The sequence below is a fragment of the Gadus morhua genome, chromosome 22, assembly GCF_902167405.1.
Source record: "Gadus morhua chromosome 22, gadMor3.0, whole genome shotgun sequence".
Classification (NCBI taxonomy): domain Eukaryota; kingdom Metazoa; phylum Chordata; class Actinopteri; order Gadiformes; family Gadidae; genus Gadus; species Gadus morhua.
In genome coordinates, this window is record NC_044069.1 from 11600612 (window position 1) to 11620611 (window position 20000).

Sequence of the window (20000 nt, forward strand, 5' to 3'; positions counted from 1 at the left end):
CCAAAGAAATGTATTATTACAATATCTGACCATACTCTTAACTGAAACCTATGAACCCACAATCAGTACCTTGTCGCTTTTAACTTCACATCCACCTAAAGGGGGGAAACGTTTGGGTTTATTGTGCCAAGAGTGAACGCTTTAAGCGGGGATACAGCATTCATCAAGGGATATTGTGCTTTCTGTATTAAAGTTTTACATCTACCAAAAAGGTCAAAAAAAAAAAATGGCATGGCTTCCAAGGGAGAAACGAAGCCTACACCTTTCAAGATCCAACTGACTTATCCCCTGTGAGCAGTTTCATGGCTCCATCTAGAAAATACTCGCCAGAACGTGTTCTCGAAATCTTTTTTTTTTAATCAAGTAAAGGGTGTTGAAAGTGCCTCAGTGTTTTAGCTGTGAACATTTCAACTTTGGCTATTTGTATCTATTGCTTTCCTCATAACTTAGCAGCACTAACGTGTAACGAACACCTAAAGGAGAGATCTGTCTGGACACTTTCAAGTTGCTCCCAACCGACACTTTCTGGTCTTGGGAGTGAAACAAGAGCAATTGCCAAGGGCTTTTCAACAAACTCTGTGTTTGCCTTCTAAAACAAACTGCTGACGCAACTGGTTGGACCGGTTCTTGGTATAATCGCCCTGTATGGATCTGGGATCACATCTCTTTGGCAGTTAAGCCTTACTTACAAAAAAAAATTGCATACACTCTTTAGCATTTGTGTTTAACCAGTTTGGGCTAACGGAGTGAGAGTGGAGGGCTAGGGGAGGTTGCATAAATTAACCCCTCTGACATTGACACTTATTCTACATCACTCAAACCCAGGTTGGTTCAACCCAACACAAGAAAACAAGAACAATAATTAAATGTGTAAATTTCATCGACGTCTTACCCAAGACAGCAATTGATGTCTGAATGTAAACTAGCAATTATTATTCCAAAGGGAATAAACAAATTATTTTGGCAAATAAACCATTTGAACTGCCTTTTTTAAGCCAACATAATCTTCCAGTTAATTCTCTTTGAGAGCTTGACATTGAGTTTTATTTGAACTCCAACATGCAGTATGTTCTGAAATAAAAAGGACACGCAAATCCACACACCAAAATTCAAACGGTAGGATTGCGATCGGAGCAAAGGAGCTAACAGAGGTAGGTTACAACATCTGCACCCGAGATATGACTACGGTTCTAGCTTATTAGGGAAAAGATTTGGAAGGGCATGTTTACAAGAGGAACGCCATCTTTTGACCAAGAAGCCGTTCAATACTAACAAACCCACTTCCTTGCTCTGGGAAACGATCCCCTGTATCGTGACCCCTGGTAGTGTCTGGTAGTGTGCGACAACTTTCTAAATCTCCCTCCGTCGCGCACTAGGCAGTGGCGGAGAACTTCCACAGCGCCTCGCGCTCAAACTCCTCCATCTCCTCTTCCAGGGCGTCCTCGTCGTCCTCGTCCTCGCCGCCCTCCAACAGGTCCGCCATGTCCTCCAGAATGTCGGCCACCTCCTCGGCGAACTCCCCGAACGGGACCCGGTCGTGTACGAACACGCCCCCCTGGAAGAACTCGGCGGTCAGCCTCCGCAGGGCCTCGCGGCTCTCGGCCGGGCAGCCCTCCAGCTTGCTCAGGTAGCCCTCCAGGAGCTCCTCGAACTCGGGCAGCTCCACGGGGTAGAGGGCCTCCGCGGCGGCGCAGCTCTCCACGCCGCCGCAGCCCGACAGCGGGCGGGCCTTCCTGCGGAGCTTCTCGCCCTGGTGCCGCCAGAAGCTCTCGTGGTCGTACTGCCGCCGCTGACGTGCGGGGCCGGGCGGATGATGGTGGTGGTGGTGCTTGTTGCCCTGGCTGCAGCTGTGGCCGGTGCTCTGGTCGCCACCCTCGGACGCCGGGCCCGGCCCCGGCTCCTGCTTCCTCCTCTCCTCCCGGTCCATCCTGCGCTCCGCCTTCTTCCTGTCCCACTCGCCCTGGTGTTTCCTCCAGGCCTCTTTGTGGGAGTTGTGCTTGTGCTGCTTACGCTCCCTTCCTTCCTTCCTCGCCTCCTTCTCCTCTTCGTCCTGGTCGCGGACGTCGCCGTCACGGCCGTGCTTGTGGTCCCTCTTCCCGTCCCGCCGCTCCCTCTGGTCCTCCTTCTTCCCGTGGTCGTGGCGGTCTCCCTTACTGCGGCTCTCCCAGGGCTTCTTCCCCGCCAGCCTCTCCACGTGCTCCGACAGTCTCTTCTGGATCTTCTCCACGTCGTCCCGGACGCCCTTCCGGTTCCCTCTCTCCGTTTTCATCACCGACAGTCTTTTCTTGCTCTCCTCCAGGAGCACTCTCTGCCGTTGGAGCTGGTCCTTGAGCCCAGCTCCCTGTTTGGGATCGGACCCCTGCTGGGCCTCCGCTGCCTCGAGGTGGCTCTTAACGGGTCGGCCACCGGGGGGAGTATCGGTTGTTGTTGCAGTTTCCTGAATCGCTGTGTGGGTAAAACATACATTTGCGTGATTATTGATGTTCAGTTGTTTAGCATTTGCACAAGCTAACGTCTTCTAAACAAACATGGTCTTGTTTTGATGAATGTGGTGCGCACCTGGGGCTTTCGTGCCGCAGGTGACGCCCTTGTAGCTGCATAGCGGCAGCTTCCCATCACACTCACGGTACAGTAATAACCAAAAGAGTTCCTTAAAGTTGGTCTCCTCTCTGCGGTCTCAAGCGCCGCATGAAGTCACATAATGGTGATTGATCCTATGGCCCACTGATGTAAGCCCTTGCACTTGCAGCATTATGCATGTCACAAACTGAGCCTCGGGGGCACATTCCTGCCATGCATTCAAATAACAAGCAACGCAGTTAGTGACCCAGCAGTGGGGGTTCTACCAAAGTGGGCTTGGCGAAGCTACCCCAGCAGACTCACTGCTTCACTCTCAGTTGTGTGCGCAGAGGCGCACAGTTCACAGAAGGGAACGAACCGATTATCTTCAAGATTGCCCCTTTATGGAGCACTAGGGGTTAGGAGAAGTCTTGTTCAAAAATGCCCAGGGGTAGATTAGACATGTTGGCTTGCTCCTGCACCTCAGCCGGTAATAGAGCAGTGACCTCACCTGTGAGTTGACTGAGCTCGGCCACTCTTGCCCTCAGCATATTCAGCTCTTCCTTCAGTACAGGGAGTGACGACAACTCATCCTTCATGCGTGTGTTGTCAATTTCCAAATCGTCTGTGCCCTTCTCATCTCCTTTCATTGCTGCTGCCGCCAACGCCGAATCTAATTCTTCTTTCTGGGCCTGGAATAGATACACAGAATCTTAAATCTTTTGGAGATTCACAGATGGCAAGGGTGTGCTGCAACAATGGAAATATTGCAATATTTTTTAATGTGGAGGTCAGGGTTAAAGAGGGACAGACAGGGAGAGTTTAAAGTGGTTTTGTGTTTTTTAACTGTACCTGTAGCGTTGCTTCTAGCTGTGAGATCTTTTGGTTTTCTTGTGCTAATTTATCCAACATCTCTTTCATACCCTGTGAATCATCACTGGGCAAGATCTGTTATATAAACAAAAAGAAGGCCAAAACAACATGAAACACAGTCAACATACCAAACATATGAAGGTATTTTATGGCATTGCGGGAATTCCCTGGTGACACACGGTCGACACAGTCTCTGGCACCACGTAGGAGAAATGCAAGAGATGTATGCTGATAAGACGAACACACCTCTGTTTGTTCACCCACGTTCATGTCGGCAGAGTCAGAGTCATCTGTCAGAAGGAGGAAACAACGGCATGTCTTACATGTGTTAACTAACATGTTTTAATTACCTCAGCGATACTGCCAAGACTGCTCTCAAAATGGCAAGCAGGCCCCATACATCAAAACGTTACGAGCCAAACCTCGGTGATAAACAAGATGTTTGAGGCCCACTGGGGGACATCATTGTTTTTTTGGACACGGTTGGTGTTCATTGGAGAAAAATAAGGGAAAATAACAAAACAATTGCAATGTGATAGATACCTTTTTTCCTCCACATGTGCATCCACAAACGTCCATCACAAACCATCAAGCAAGACTCAACAAACTATTCAGTAGGCCTCTCGTTCAACAAATTGTGTTTCTTTGTGTGCTTGTTTAGACAAACTGCTACATTGTAAGAGCAGTGACATAAGGAGTCAGCAGTGAAACCGGATTAGGATTTAGAAAACCAGAAAGTGGGCCAGGTAGTTGAGAGGCTGTGAATGAAGACACCTGTTTATATGGTAAAACTCAATCAATGGATCTGCGGGCATGAAATTTGTAATTGCCACATACAATAAAAATTCCCTTAGTGGATTGACTCGTGGATGGGCAAGTTTTATTCATGAGAAACTTTCTAGTTCAGACCTATTTTTAATAGCGTAAGTAGCTGCAGTAACTGCACCGCAACGGCAAAAAAAAGCAAAGAGCAAGAGCAGTTTCGCTCTGGGCGGGACAATCACAGTGTTTGCGAGAGTAGCCTTCAGCAGCTGGCAGGACTCACCCGAGAGAAACAGAGACCCTAGGCAGAGCAGGACCAGAGCTCCCACAATGCACTTGTTCATGGAGAAGCCACGCTTTTCCTCTGTCTTATCTGGCATTCTGAACTCCACCTCCTCGTCTTCCTCATCCTCGTCCGATGTCCGCCGTCTGCGTGTCTCGAAGGAGGGGACGTGCCTCCTCCTCAGCCCGCCCTCGTCCTCGCTGCTGGTGTCCCCTCTGGCGTGGTCGAAGCCGCTGGACGGCCCCTCGGACCCTACAGCTGTGGAGAACCACAGAGGAGATGGTCCACTGGTTAGTCATTTGCAAGAATACAAATCTATAGACTTAATGGTAACATTCTTCCCATAGTTATTGTAGCACGTAGCGGGATTCCGGGGGCCAACTTAAACCACATGTGCGGTATTCCATCTGGCCCAAGCTACAGAAATACCAGAAGGGGACATATTGTACAAATCAATGAGGAACCTTTGGGAAACAGACTGGAAACGAATGGGAACAATTAATGAAACTCATTGATGTCCAAAAACTCATCTTCTAACAAATAATTTCGGGATTTTTTATACACATCAATTATGTATGAATGCAAACCTAAACATTGCACCAGAGTTTTCCCCAGAAGACACCACTTGCTTTCTGGCTCCCTTCTCAAACCCCTCAGTTTAAGCAGAACCGACAGGGCTCCAGGCAGCCGTACTACGCTTGAACTCTAAATAAAAAGGCCCAAACCTTCTCCTGCCTCATCCAGGAATTCGTTTTCGGGAAGCAACTCTGTCTCTTCGTCGACCCCCTCCACCTCCACGCTTGGTGCTGGTACAGCTGCATCTGCGGGGCCTACTGTCTCTGGGACGGGGCTCTCTGCTGGAGCTTCCATGGGACGTCCTGCAGAGGGCCCGCCCTCGTCGGCAGCCTGGGAGAGGAGGTCGCTTGGTGTCAGGGTCTCAGGGGAGACGATATCCTGGGGCACCGCAACAGGTGTTGGATCATCCACGGGCACTGGATCCTCCGTGGCGAACGGAGTCGCCATCACCACCGAAGCCTCCATGGCGACCGGAGCCTCCTTAACAACAAGATCTTCCATGACGACGGGAGCCTCCGTGACAGAGCTCCTGGGCACCGGCTCCGGGTCGGTGGGTTTGTCTAGTGCCGGGATAGGAGGAGACGGGTCCGACTCTGGCTCAGCCTCGACCTCTGCCTCGGGCTCGGATTCGTACCCCAGCTCCCCCAGCGGCGGCTCTGCGACGTGGATGGCGAGAGGCACCCCGGAGGCGATGTTGGTGACGAAGGGGGAGCCCAGGTGCTCAATGTGGTCGCTAGGGGAGCTGGTCATAATGTCGTGGATGACGGGAGGCTGGCTGTCCGGGTCCAGGGCCGGAAGTGGCGTGAAGTGGGGTGGGATCGGGATGAAGCCGGCTGAGCCCGCAGCAATCAGACCCTCGTAGTCCTCCGGTGACGTCTCCTGACACACCTGGAAAGGGAGGCCATTAAAACCAGAGGGCCTTTCATAAAACGGTCTATTTTAAACATGTGCATGAACAACATTGAGTGTAGTTCAATATTTGCACTGACCAGGCAAAACAGTTCATTGTAAACTGACCTGCAGGCCTTCCTCTGATAAGACAGTTTCAACCAGAATCTCATCAGGCTTGATCCCACCAGTGGACCCTGAAAACATTATTACAGTCCCTTCCATTACTTCATTCAATAGTTACTTATTAACTTAAAAGTAAATAATGTTAAAACATGCCGCAAAGAGAGCTACATCAAAGTAATACAAGTAGGTTACCTGCCACTTCTTCGGACAGACTAGGGACATCTCCCAAGCTTTCTGTACCATCATCTACTGGGCCAAGATTCTCCATTTCACCTTCCTGGGGAGTACAAGAACATACAGAAAGGGCATGACACTCCACAAAGACCCCCTCTCATTCAAATCTGGTAACGTTAATACAGCAGAGATGTGTTACCACTGACATTTACAGTGTGGAAAAGGTGAGTTACTTTGACACTTGCAATGTTGGATAGAATTACTTAGAGATCTAAGCTTATACGATTACATGAGGAGAAAATGTTGCATTGCTAATTCAACATTCACAATTCTCCTACTATAAAGAGATTAAAGGATAAGGCTGGAGAATTGTATTCCCAACCAATGGGGATATAGTAGACGTTTCTTTGTTTTTTTTTATACCTCAGGGGAGAGGAGAGTCCAACTGTTTGTTGAGGAGCCGCTGCTGCCTGTGCTGTTGCTGTTGTCCGACATCGCCCTCTTCAGGCTCAGAAACCAACAGCAGGGGACAGATCAAGACTGATTCTGCATACGTCAATAAAAACAAAACAACGAGGGTTCATGCCTAAAAAGAATTGTAAGACTTATGCATTAACCACTAAACAACTAATAAAGGTATATGACATATGATCCATTGACGCCGCTATGGTATGTTGAAGACAAAGACAAACAATCTATAACAACCAGATAATTTGTATTTTTATGCTTATTAGACGGCGAACGTGGAATGGAAACATGTTAATGATCAAGAACCATGCAGTTAGAATCAATCAGCTGAATATGCAGTGGAAGGAGACATGTAGTAAGTTAGACTTTAACTGTCTGGTTGAAGCCATTACATGGCACTTTCCTGAAGCAAACAATTGATGAACAACACTTCTTAGAACATTTTAGTGCGTGATTTACAGGCACTCATTCATTCTCTCTCTTGGTGATAGATGACCAAAAATGGCAAAATACAGACATCGGCGTCATTTAACCTTCGTACGAGCCCAAATACCATGGTTCCGACATATCTTACCAACAGAATAATCGCTACAATCAGGCTAAATCCATATATGTCGACCCAAACCAAATGATAAAGATATCATCTAAATCGCACGTCCAATGGTGATGGTAAACAAAGGATGACATCTGGATATATACACTCCTTCTCTTCCGCGTTCTCGAGCACTTTGCACACTGGTGGTGGGCTGTCACTTCATTTTTAATAAATTATTAAGAAACTCGATTTTAAAACTCACTTGTTCTTAACCAAATGTCCCGTATTTTGTCCAGTCTCGGTTTCTACGGACTATATGTTCTTCTCGTGAACTTGTTAACTTTGGGAATTCCTTGCTGCGTCAGAGCAGAGGAGAAGTCTGCCAATAGGATTTCAACATAGTCCTGTTGGGTGACGCCCCTCACCAAGTGAGGACCAATCCGATGGCAACGTCGTGTCAGGAAGGAAGTCGACGAATATTTATCTTGATTGACGGTCGCAGGTGAAAGTGGCAGGTGATGAATATAGTTCAGAGCGCTCCGCTTTTCACACACATGCATCCACATATATACTGTGAGGAGAAGCGCGAAGCGACCATCAGCACAATGACACGTCTGCAGTGCTATATTTGTCAGGGGATTACCACTGTAGAGAAACCCCCCACTCATGTTGCTTGATACTACCAGTTGTTTCAACATGCCGATGTAGGTTGAATCTGGTTTGAATGCGACCTTTTAAAAAAAGTTCATTACTTTCGGAAGTTTTGGAAATGTACAAGGGACAGACATGAAAATCACTTCAGAAAACGGAGAAACCTCCCTATACTTTATTTTCTGATTCCCTCACACAATATAATAACCATCAAGTGAGTGATTAGTTAAAAAATAGGGTAGTTTACATTAATTTAAAATGAGTCTTTGCCATGTTTCTATTGTGCATCAATAGTGCATCACTGTTTCCGTTTCGAAATCTAGTGACGAGTTCCGGTGAGAACTAGGATTAACCAATGGCAACAAGCCGTATGCCAAACGACCAATAGCAGCCAGCGACAGTCTTTTGAAAGACGAAGGCGGTTCCCGTCTTTTCGAGAGGGAAACAAAGCCAAAGTAATCAAGTAAGTGCTCTTTCAGCTGGGCCGATAAAGGATAAAATCGTTGATTCCTCGTTTGTTTCAACGGTATATTGTAAGTATAGAAGCTTTATTAGAGCAAGTTAACACTGCCAATGTTTCCGAACTTCGATGTGGCGCACTGGATAATTATTACAATGACCATCCGCTGATAATGTGGATACTGTTCGCTTCTGCTGTCGACGCTGTTTGGCAGATTTTTTTTTAATTTACATTATGTCCTTCTGTATAGGTTATCACCATGTCCCAAAAACAGATATACTACTCGGATAGATATAATGACGAGAAATATGAATACAGGTGAGCAGTTTACGCGTTTTCTAAATCAAAGTTGGTAAATGTCAAGCCGTGTCATCAGTCAACATGGTATTGCTAGCCTCATTCCCCTCGTGACATTATGCAATGTTGACCTGCTTATTGACTGACATCCTGTTTTGTTATTTCCTTGTGAGTTTAGACACGTGATGTTGCCGAAGGATATTGCCAAGCGTGTGCCGAAAACTCATTTAATGTCTGAGACCGAGTGGAGAAATTTAGGAGTCCAGCAGAGCCAAGGATGGGTGCATTACATGATACACCAGCCAGGTAGTTAACCATTGGCACAACACCAAACTTGCCAGGCCGTAGGGTTCTGTGTGGACAACGTTCTTAAAAATGTATGCCATGGAAGTGTAGATATTATTTTATAAGGGTTTTGCTTCACAGATTGTTTTCATTATCCTCCTTAAAGACATCCATATTTGGATGTCTTTAAGGAAATTGACCTTAATCATGTAATTGTATCAAGAGCAGGTTGCTTTATCGCCATGTTAGCTTTTTGTTTTAATTTTTGTAATCCTGTTAGATTTTAATATGTCAGCATTTTCTAACATGCATATGGGTAATTTTTTTTAACGGTTGATACGACGGGTAAACTTTATCTGCTTTCTAACGGAGGCCATATTTGCTCTGACAAGGTACCCCATGCCTCAATATGTTCAGCAATGCACTGGCCCTAATAGTGGTCATTGTGCTAGGATTCATAACGATGTCCTATTAAACACCGGAAGCTTTGCTTTTTGAGACAAACTGATTCAATTGAGCCATTCCATCATTGCTCTTCATTATTTAGGAGTAGCCAAGATACAGATCCCTGCCTTCTAGCAGATTTGTCTTGTAGATAATATTTTATGCTGATGAATATGCCACACTTTAACCATCAACTTCAGAACTACTGGAGTAATCGTGTGGTACAGCCTTTGGTGGATACTTACAACGGTCTTGCTCTGCCAAATATAGTCTTGGCATCCCTTGTGACAAACACGCAGATCTCCACCTGGACCTTCACACTTTCTTACCTTTTGCATGCTCCTTTCTCCAACAGAACCCCACATCCTGCTGTTTCGCCGCGCCCTGTCCAAAACCAAGTGAGGTGTCTCCAGGTTCCCAAGGAGGTCAGTCCATTAGATAACCAGCCCCATGCCATCTCAGCATTGGACAGCTCTCATTGCCGAGATCGAAGGAGAAACAAACATGCTCTGCATGAGGTGGCAACCATTTGTTGAACTTTTTTGAGAGCTCCATAGTGGGGCTGATCATCTTGGACCTGGAGAGGAGAGAAAGACTAGCCAGCATTGAGGAGAGCTGTTTGAAAAAGATTCTTGACAGGATCTCTTCTCCTGGAGTGAAAACCTGTAGACTTGAGCCATCGGTGAGGCTCGATCTGCGACTATTATCTGTCAGTCACTTATGTCTGTTTCTCTTCCTATTCTGTCAGTACATTCCACTATATATGTGTTTAAAGAACAGTGATCAAATTCACCAACTGGGTGAACAAAAATAGTAGGAAAAGCCCTGTTGGAACAATATGCCTTTTGTATAATGTGCTCTAAAGAATGGTTTTGAGTTGGTATGGTCCATGTCAAAGTGCATTTGCGTAAATGTTTGTCTGAAACCATTTTTATTTTTATCGTGACATGATGCTGCTGAGTTGAAATGACACTTGATGGCATTTGACAATATTTATCATGGACATAAAAGCCAGCTGTGATTTCCTCCCCCCCCCCCCAGAGAAACATTTTACACATGCCAAATCTTTGTAGTCTTTATCGATAGCAAGATAATTGTTATGGCCTTTCTGACATAAATTAATAAAAGCATTTAATTTGTTAAAGTAAAAATGCATATTATTTCATGGCTCATGATGATCCGACTTCGATGTCGTAGTTGTGATGGAGTTCCACACCCTGCCAAAAGGTAACCCCTGCTCCTTAATGGCCTGTACATTAATTCACTGGAAAAGACGGGTTGGATAAAGTTGACCTTCTGTAACTCAATTCTTGTCATTTTGGTATAACTGTTTAGTAATTACTGATGACCAAATGGAAAGAGGCACAATATAACGTAAGAACTTAAACAATTTTACGATACTCAATGTTTCAGTAAACGCATTATTACGTGCACAAACCAAGGCCAACTGTTTCATTGTCAATCGTGACACAAATTTATTCTCCAGTGTGTCAATTTATACTGAGGTTAAGGTGTGTGTTTGAGTCGAATGTTTCACGTAAAAGATGCAGACATTGCATGTGAATGCTTTAATCTACTTCTGTAGGCCCAATACAGATGTGGACAGGTATTTAATGTTGGCCATCGCCCTATCAGACATCCCATGGCTGTCTCATTTCCGATCTTAAGTGGTTATATCCAGGCATTTTAAATTGTGCCTACAACCCAGTATACTTTTCATGCATAAAGTTTCACCATCTGTATAATTAAAGTTGTAATAAAATATTTTTTTCTAGGAAAACACAATTATCACGGGTTCATGTTGAATGGGCATGTGTAAAAACGTAATGAGGTACGCGTTTTATTCCCCTTCTGCACCTGTGATAAAGGCCGATTTCTTTCAGGGGTTTTTCATTACATTAAATCTAGAGCTGTTTCGGCATGGAATATTCATAGTCTATTGGTAACCTGTATTCAGTCGGTGTAATTGTAATCCAACATGATTGATGTTCAACCATGCATTCTGGAATATCATCATAGCTTATATTTTCAAATGCTCTGCAGACCTGTGTTCTGGCTCACCCCCAGTAATTCCATAAATGAAACTAAATTCTCGAGGGACGCTTACAGCATGTCCTTGTTTGTTGTGCACTCTAACTATTCAGTGCACATACAGGTGATGATACAGGATGGCTAAATTCCACACGTCTGAAAACAAACACACGGACCAGAAAGTGCTTTGTAGAAGCTGAATTGTACACAATGATCCGGTGTTGCGCGGTGTCACCTCTGCTGTCCTACAGTGTGACGAGCACAGCGGGATACGCGCGTGGACCTTGAAGTAATGCGCGGTGACATGCGGCAGACAGTACACGTGGACGTGTGACGTGCCGACGTTGCCGGTGAATATTAATTTTGGCAGCCGGGATCGCTTTGTGGCATCTGTTGTCTGGGCACTGGGTTGCTGACCCTGCTCGCACCTCGCTGTCAGTTATCTTGTCTTGTTGAACCTCGCGGTTGGATCGGTAGGGTCTGTTGAAAGATGAAGACATTGCGTGAACATCTCTATTGAGGTTTTGAATCATCATTTTTCTTGTATTCAAATTCATGTTGGGAAAGGGGAAAATACCTTAATTCACGATAATTACAATTCACCATTTACAATGCACATGAAGAGATGGGCCCTTAATGCACAGGGGATACAACATATCGCTTCGACACTGTCCTTTAAAAACCGACATTCAATGAATTTGAAAATCAAATGAGTAGGTTAAGTTGTTGGTCGAAAAATAAATATTTTTTCATACAAAATATTTGGTACGCAAAGAGCTATTTTTTGACCGACGTGTAGGTCTTAACATAAGTTATTTGTGGAAGCTCTGTGCAATCAAATATGTAGTTGATTGTAATATATCATTAAACAACACAAGAAAAGCAAATGACCACTGAACTTTTTGATATCAATCAAGCCAAAATGTTTTGTTTTTGCTCTGGACTGCAGAGGGCACTATTGCAACATCTAAGAAAGTAAGGCTCATTGAATATCGAATTAATCTATATAAATCCCCAAAGTGTTTCTTGTCTCCAAAGGGCCTCACATTTTAACCGTTATCTACAGTTTAGCTGGGATTCTCTACTAGGCCTATATATCCTATATCCAACCTTCTAGCTGTTAAATACTTACCTTTAAAGTTTCCCATTGCAACAGTTGGACACCAAGGGTAGTAACAAGCTTACTGGTGGTGGGAGGTATGGATGATTGTAAGATTGTCAAAATATGTGGACAATTGAGGGCAGAGTTTTGGAAAATTGCTGAAAAATGCAAGTAATCACCTGCTTGTGATTGGTCAGCAATTGTAGGCTTCCGCAATGGGATCTAGAGATAGACGTCCAAAAGCTTACAGGGTGGATGAGGGAGAGTGAAGCCCTTCAGGGGGCTTTATGAACCCGGCTGCAATAGGTATTCGCCGATACTTTAAAACGATAACCCAAACCACAAACTATATTTACAGCCCAGCTAGGTGAAGAAAATTACAGTGCGATTTCAGCTCTGGACTGCAGCCTTTCAGAAAGGATCCTGATTTTAGATAGGAGGCATTCAGAAATGTATTAAAAGGAAAGGTTATTTGAACAATTATTTGAATATTGCTATATAAATACATATATATAACTTGTGAAATAAGGCTTATTTGTTTTCTGCCTCAAGACTTTTATCATTTATACATTTATTTGCAATTGAATACAAAGGTTTTAGGTTGCAATGGTAATGTTATTGTTCAACTGGCATCTAAGCCAAATGATTTCATCTTACAAACAATTTCTACAGAATGGATAAATGCTAAATGTTCATGTTTACCTGTGTGTAGAAATGTGGAAATTCCCGAATTGAAACTGCAACATTTCCAGAGCTTTGCCTCCAAAAGTATCCTGGAAGTGTGGAGATTCAACAAGCTTTATGAATAATTTAAAAGAAGAAAAGCAGTGTGATGAAACATGAAAAAAGGTGTGAAGGGATAAAATATCAGCTAAGCACCAAGAGAGAAAGGAATAAGGAAGGGACAATAATCTACACCCAGAATAGGAGGTGAGAGACCCTAATAAAACATACAGCAAACAGCACTACCGGGACGAGAGAGAGAGAGAGGGGAGAGAGAGAGAGAGAGAGAGAGAGAGAGAGAGAGAGAGAGAGAGAGATGGGGTGGTGTTGGGCGGGAGAGAAAGAAGGTCAGACGGAAGGTGGGAAGCGGTATAGCGAGGAGGGATATTTATGTCTGGATGAAGCTCAGTAGTGCAGTGTGATGCCCTCTAAAAGGAAGCCGTCGGTATTTGAATCGAAGGAGGAGGAAGAGAGAAGGAAGCTGCCTCACAGTTCGAGGTGGGGGAATGGGGAATGCATTAATTGTGGCGTTAGACTTTGGACAAAAATAAATAATAAAAACTCTTTCTTAAAATTGAATTTTTGAACACTGTGAAATAATTAATAGGAATAATCAGTCAAAGTAGAAGGGAAAACGGCACCTCTTCCTAAGGTTACTATTCAGTGAAACAACAGAGTCTCTATAATAGATTACATTTTGAATAATGCATTTAGGCAAAATCTATAATTTAGTTAACACGATTTGCTGATTTTGCTCAGAAGGGCCTAACATAATTAAAAAATCAAATGTGAAATCAGCACTTATATTCAAAGCCACCAAAGTATTCCTTCTCCCAAAAGGCCCTGGGACCAAAATAGTTAAATAGGCACAAATGGGTTTTGGACATTTAATTACAATATTGCATCGGTAATCGGGTAGCACATTGAATAGCACCTCCATGTTCAACATTCTGTAATTCTAGTTGAAGTGAGGATTATGTCTCAACTAATAAATAACAGGGAGAATATTATGCACAATAATATTAACTTTTCATTGCTATGTTTACTGCAGTTAATTTATAAATGCCGTTAAGAGGATACATTGTGAAATAGAGTACTAATATAAAGTTATACACACAGCAAACAAATATCAATATTAGTATATTCATAAGGATAAATCCTTATAATTAAGTGGTTTATTTGTGTAACTATTAACCATCTTTGATATGTAATTCTAGTCCCATGTGAACCAATGAACTAGGAAACGCCATTAGGACGTTGTCAGAACTTCTAATGGAGTTTATGCTAATGAAGGCATTTCTAATCCACCATAGCTGTCCCAAGTTATTTACAGTTTCAGTGTTTGAAAACCCATCTCTTACTGAAGATGGCAATTATACTGTTATACAATAAACCAAAGTTAACCTATGTTTAATTGATCATATTGAGTGAGCCAGTTGTTAAATTTAAACCTGGCCTGTACATTATGCATATTGTTGCAGCCCGGCCTTTGGGGAACTTGCCAGTAAAAAGACACCTCAGCTTCCAAAAACTTTAATACACCCAACTACCACATTCAAAGGGAAATACATTAATTAATCTTGAAAAACAACAACAATTTAGCCACATGGTGCATTGCCAAACAATCCACCCAACCTCACACCAATTACCAATAAACCCTCACAGACACACAACCAATTAACCCTCAAACAAACACACAGGGACACCAACAAAAAGACAGCATAGGGATACACTGTCATTATTAGGTGAATTTACAGCCTATGCTTTGACCCAGTCTAGGTACGCAACGGTAAATTAGCCCAATTAATATTTGCCTTGCAAATAAGGTAATTAAGGGAAAACAACAACATGACTGAACTTGATCAATGGCAATGTATTAGAATGTGGTGACGCTATTATTCCAACAGATAGGCATTTGAAGTTCACCTGTTGGTGCTATGTTGTTCACCCTGATACACAACAAAGCTCATCATCAATAAAGATAACAGAAAGCCATTCAAACAATGGGGACTTTCTCTGACAGACCCTGCAACACAGTTGGTCCTCCATCTTTGCCCTACATTCAAAACACAAGCTTTTTAATTGACATCGGAGCGTTTCCCCACTCACTGATTTGCGTCAGCCCACGTCCACACCTAGTCAATAAAGAAAGAACCATGGCTGAGTGCCTGCGGCTGCAGCGGTTACCTCGGTTACCTCATCCATCCCCACCAGTCACTCCTGGCGTCGGTGTGAGGAATGGCGCTAATCCTTCCGGTGATTGTCGATGTTGGAAGCTTATGGCCCCGCGTGTGTCGCCGCGCGGTGCCATTGATTTCCCCCGCGGAAACCGACGTTGTCGTATTAATTTATGGTATGTGGACGTGCTTAAAGAGCATGGACTGTTAAGAATCGTTGAGCGTTTAAGGTGGTCTGTTGAATCGCCCGGCCGAAGGGATTTGCGTAGAAATCGAAAGAGCTGTGTTTTGATGTTTTTTTTGCATGTACAAATTAAATTATATTATTATACACATTTCCTAACAAATACTAACTATTGCCATTCTCAAGAGAAGTGTGCAAGATAACTTTGCAGCATGTTTTAGGAAGTGGAATCAAACCATAGTGGCCCAGGAGACCTCTCGGTGAGGGAAAATAGCGGGATGGAGAATTTGTTAGATATTCTAAACAAAACATGATTAAAAATGACAGGTGAGTGTTATTCAGCGCATAAAGTCAAGACGGGGTTGCTAAGCCTATTGATTACGATTTTTATTTTGGAGTTTTGTTAGAAAGTGGAGGCATTCAGCTAGAAATGTTATTGGTTATGTTAAGCTATACATCAATGTAGCCTTGAGGTCGTCCTGATGTTGCGAGTTCACATTCTGTTCCTCTGCAGATCAGTCCGGCCTTGAGCCCTTTGAAACCCTCTCCCAAAATGTTTTAAACGATAGGACCATCAAGGCGAGCTGATGACGAGTAGCTCGGCAGTCTGCAGCATTAACTATGGGGAGAAGATGAACAGAAATTGGCAGGGAAGGCTTTGCCATTCTTTTATTTTTTGCTCTTATTCTGACTGGATTCAGCAAGATTTTTGAACAACGTAAGGCAGCGGCCATATGTGGAAATCAATTTCTGCCCAGCCAAGGCCAATATTCATTGCAAAATGCTAAGTTTAATATCCGGATAGTCTCAAGAGGCTAACCTAAAAAAGCCAATACAATACATGCTTAAATGAACCTTTTATGACATCAAAGGCAAAGTATGTCAGAACATGTCACCAAAGATCTGCGAATTATACCGATTAACTCAAGGTGTAAGAGCTGGGAACCGTCAGAATCGCATGACATTATCCAAAGCCTGGTAGGTTTGACTCAAGTAATTTCCACCTAACTCGTGTTCATCCTTCAATGATATCTGTGCCTTGACGTCTTGGAGTTGACGTTCCGCAACTCAACGCTGCTTGGAAACCGACGGGTCACATTTAATCGCGCCCCTTTGTCCGTCTTGAATCTCAGCATCCAGTTCTCATGTGTCATGTCAATTTGCAGGTCTAAATGTAGTACTTTTTAAGACTTACAATTCAGACAACCATGTCAAGTCAAGACATCGTTTTTTGCCAATTGTCAATTTTAATAAAAAAAAATACATTTGCATCCACACAGACACACACACACACACACACACACACACACACACACACACACACACACACACACACACACACACACACACACACACACACACACACACACACACACACACACATCCAATCATGTCTAACTCCCTATTGTTACATGGGCAATAATTGAGAATTGTTATATTCCTTCTTATTCACAATAATGGCAGTAATGGCCATTCATGCCCCTCATCCTCATGGGCACATTTGGTATTCTGCTTTGTCTCTCCATTGTTTTATACTGGATAGCTTCATTATTATATAATACTGTACACACAATAGGAAGCAATTCTCTTTACCCACCTTCAAGCAAGTTCCCCTTATGTGTGACAGAAAGACTATCTTGTGTCTTGAGGCTATTGGAGAAGAATATGGCTAAGAATGAATTGGCTGTCAAACACTGTGACACCGTCTCCACTACTTTTTCAGTGCTAGGCTTCTGAATCAATTTAGGGATCGACCGAGCACTTCATCTTGATTCTCAACCTTGGCTGATTCCTTAGCGGTCTTTGGTGCATTAGTATATTTCTCACATTGGCGGCTTACGGTCGAACCGTCTAACAATCTGACTTTGTAGAACAAGCGGCCTGTTCTGCCCTCACACTGCCATATTAATGAGCTGTATTGAACTGCACTTGTGGATTGAAGGCTATTTCCAAAGGAAGTGCCAGTGTGTGTGGGTGTGTGTGTGTGTGTGTGTGTGTGTGTGTGTGTGTCTGTGTAGTTTTATGTGTAGGGGTGTCTGTGTATGTGTTTATCTGTGGGATTGTGTGTCTGTGTGTTTGTATTTGTGTCGGTGTTTGTGTGTGTGTCAGCTCGATCATTTTTTATGTGCACATCTTTGTGTAAGTGTGTGTCTGTCTAAACATGCATGCATGAATAATGTATGAGTTTATGTGTCCAACAGTGCATGTGTGTGTGTACGTGTGTGTGTCTAAACATGCACGTACTGTATATGTGATTGTGTTAGTCTCTAAACGTGCGTGTATATGAGTGTGTGTGTCAGGGGGGCTGCGTGTCCTTGCTGGCTATCGAGCCAGATGGAGAGGGGCAGGGCTGGGAAGGCCTTCCAGAGGGCCTTGATGTGGGAGGAACAGTCTGGACTCTATCGAACAGCATGAAAAGCCTTAAGAACGGCCCCCCCATCGCCCGAACCCCCGCCCCCCTGATGGCAACACACACACTTCCCAAAGTACGCTAATCAATGGAAACGTTAAAATGACCTCACTCATCACAACTCGAATAACCCTCCGCGCTCCTGGTTTATCTCCAACGTGCATTACGGTGAAACCATGCGCACTATGCAGCCGTTCGGTGGCTACCCCTCCGTCTTCAGCCCCCCCGGGGGAGATGCTGTTTAATACCTCAGTGCTCCATTTAGGAACCATACTCCCGTCTCTCACAGCCTCATCTGTTCACCCATCTTTCATATTTTGCATTCCCTTCCATAAGAGCCCCCCCCCCCACATACACACATTTTGCTTGATAGATAGGCAGTACATGAGGCGTTTCACCCATTTCTCCCCCCCCCCCCCCAACACAACTCGCAGGGCGCAATCCAAACACATTGGAGTGTGATGGTTGTCAAATGGTAGTGGGGGTAATCAGACACACAGAGCAAAATGAATAATGCATGGCAATATGTTCGCATGGGTGGGATTATTATGTCTGGCTATCATTGTGTTGATTATTGCCAGCCTGCGCCTTGCCTTGCCACGGCTGATGAAATAAAGAGAGACATGCGGCCCGGCACAAGAAAAGACGTCAAACGCCATATACAATAATGGGCCTGTCTCCGGCGCGCATTAGGCATACTTCACCGCTACACCTGGAAATTTGTGTCAATTATCTTCAGCGCTCGCCGCTCAAGGGCAGAGCGGTGTGGTGGCGTATTGGATTACACCCAGCACCCGGATAACAAGTGTGGTAATTGCACGGCGCTTTAATGTACACAACGCAGATTTGATCACGCTGACAGACACTTTGGCTCGGACAATAGGGAGGGGTGTGTGAGAGGGAGACGCGGGGAAAGCACAACAGTGATTTGAGAAGGCAGAGGGCGATGATTGCTGTGACTTGTGTATGCTGTACTTGAAGCAGGGCTCACCCCGTGCACTGAATTGTGGATGTGTCCGGGTTAAAAGGCCAGGTTTCAATTCAATGTGACAAAATATGTAAAAAAAGCGAAACAGCCTAAAGTTTGAGACGAATGGAATCCGCCAGAAGTGCTTCCCGCAATGAACACAAATCCGCCGTACGAGATTGGCGGTTCCGCATGGGGTGGTACATTACGAGAATAGGAATAAACAATCCCCAGTATATTATGTTTCCCTCCATACAGTATATACAACTAAGGTCACAGCGGGAGGGGTTGTGGTGGATGTTTGCAGTGAATCCATGTGAAGAAGTTATAAATAATTCAGAATAAGTGAATCAGCAACATCCCAGCAAAACACCTACTAGCAAAGAAAATCCTATCAGACAGCGGCAGAAGTATTGGTTTATTTGTTTAAACACCAGGGACCGAATAGAGAGTTGCACTGAAGCAATATTCTCTAGTTTAAAAGGAAAAGATCACTCTATGAGGGACTCCATTGTTTTAACCCAAGAAAACCACACAGAACCAATACCAGCAATAAACACAGGTTAGAGCGTAAGTGCGACAACAAAGAAACATGACATTTACACTCAGAACATGACCTATTCCATGCATTAACAGGAATGAATGTTTTCATCGTGTCAATGCATTGTCCTTGATGAAAAGGACCACATTTCCGTCACACAGATAAACGTGCGGTTCACATTCAGAGCCTGTTCGTATCCACAGAGGGCTCACGTGACGATGATCCCCTCTTCCTTGTTCTTATTTAAATTTATACTTTTTTTAATCTGAGCTAATGCTTTCACAGCCCGCATCCCAATTAGCTGTCAGCTACCGTGCCCTCCTTCTCAGGGCTTCTTTGCAGCTCAAATGGCTGAATTAGGCCCCTACCTTTAAAGATAATTACCTAATTGGGTTCTTTTTGTACGCTGTCAGGAGCGGAAGTACAGGGAAAAGGCTTTGATGAGGCTGTAATTATGTGGCCATGGCAGATGGGCCCGCGTTTG

At 44.2% G+C, this 20000-nt stretch overlaps 2 protein-coding genes and 1 long non-coding RNA gene across 6 annotated transcripts in view; 2 read left to right on the forward strand and 1 right to left on the reverse strand.

Annotated features, from left to right (window-relative positions):
* Positions 1–7783, reverse strand: part of pbxip1a (pre-B-cell leukemia homeobox interacting protein 1a) — an 8315-nt gene extending 532 nt beyond the window's left edge. The window contains exons 1-10 of one of the 3 annotated variants that reach the window (XM_030346929.1): positions 7507–7783; positions 6665–6787; positions 6260–6344; positions 6071–6138; positions 5203–5941; positions 4478–4735; positions 3679–3722; positions 3412–3507; positions 3071–3251; positions 1–2445 (exon numbers count right to left, since the gene is read on the reverse strand). The exon at positions 1–2445 is cut by the window's left edge and continues 532 nt beyond it. In XM_030346929.1, the coding sequence (XP_030202789.1) occupies positions 1373–2445; positions 3071–3251; positions 3412–3507; positions 3679–3722; positions 4478–4735; positions 5203–5941; positions 6071–6138; positions 6260–6344; positions 6665–6736 (2616 nt within the window). In that variant the 5' untranslated portion in view covers positions 6737–6787; positions 7507–7783 and the 3' untranslated portion in view covers positions 1–1372. Of the gene's footprint in view, positions 2446–3070; positions 3252–3411; positions 3508–3678; positions 3723–4477; positions 4736–5202; positions 5942–6070; positions 6139–6259; positions 6345–6664; positions 6798–7283 lie in introns of all 3 variants that reach the window. The other 2 variants (XM_030346931.1, XM_030346930.1) reach the window with 2 other exon arrangements.
* Positions 6327–7279, forward strand: LOC115535590 (uncharacterized). The gene is made up of 3 exons (XR_003974526.1): positions 6327–6465; positions 6670–6839; positions 6976–7279. It is a non-coding gene; the product is annotated as an uncharacterized LOC115535590 (long non-coding RNA).
* Positions 7784–8218: 435 nt separating the features above from the next.
* LOC115535589 (cyclin-dependent kinases regulatory subunit 1) lies at positions 8219–11169 on the forward strand. Of its 2 annotated transcripts, none has more exons than XM_030346933.1 (4): positions 8219–8358; positions 8606–8673; positions 8831–8958; positions 9737–11169. In XM_030346933.1, exons 2-4 carry the CDS (start codon positions 8615–8617, stop codon positions 9781–9783), a joined length of 234 nt encoding a protein of 77 aa, XP_030202793.1. In that variant the 5' UTR covers positions 8219–8358; positions 8606–8614; the 3' UTR covers positions 9784–11169. The 2 variants fall into 2 exon arrangements, with proteins under 2 accessions (XP_030202793.1, XP_030202792.1); XM_030346932.1 differs by having other exon boundaries at positions 8294–8428.
* Positions 11170–20000: the final 8831 nt, after the last annotated feature.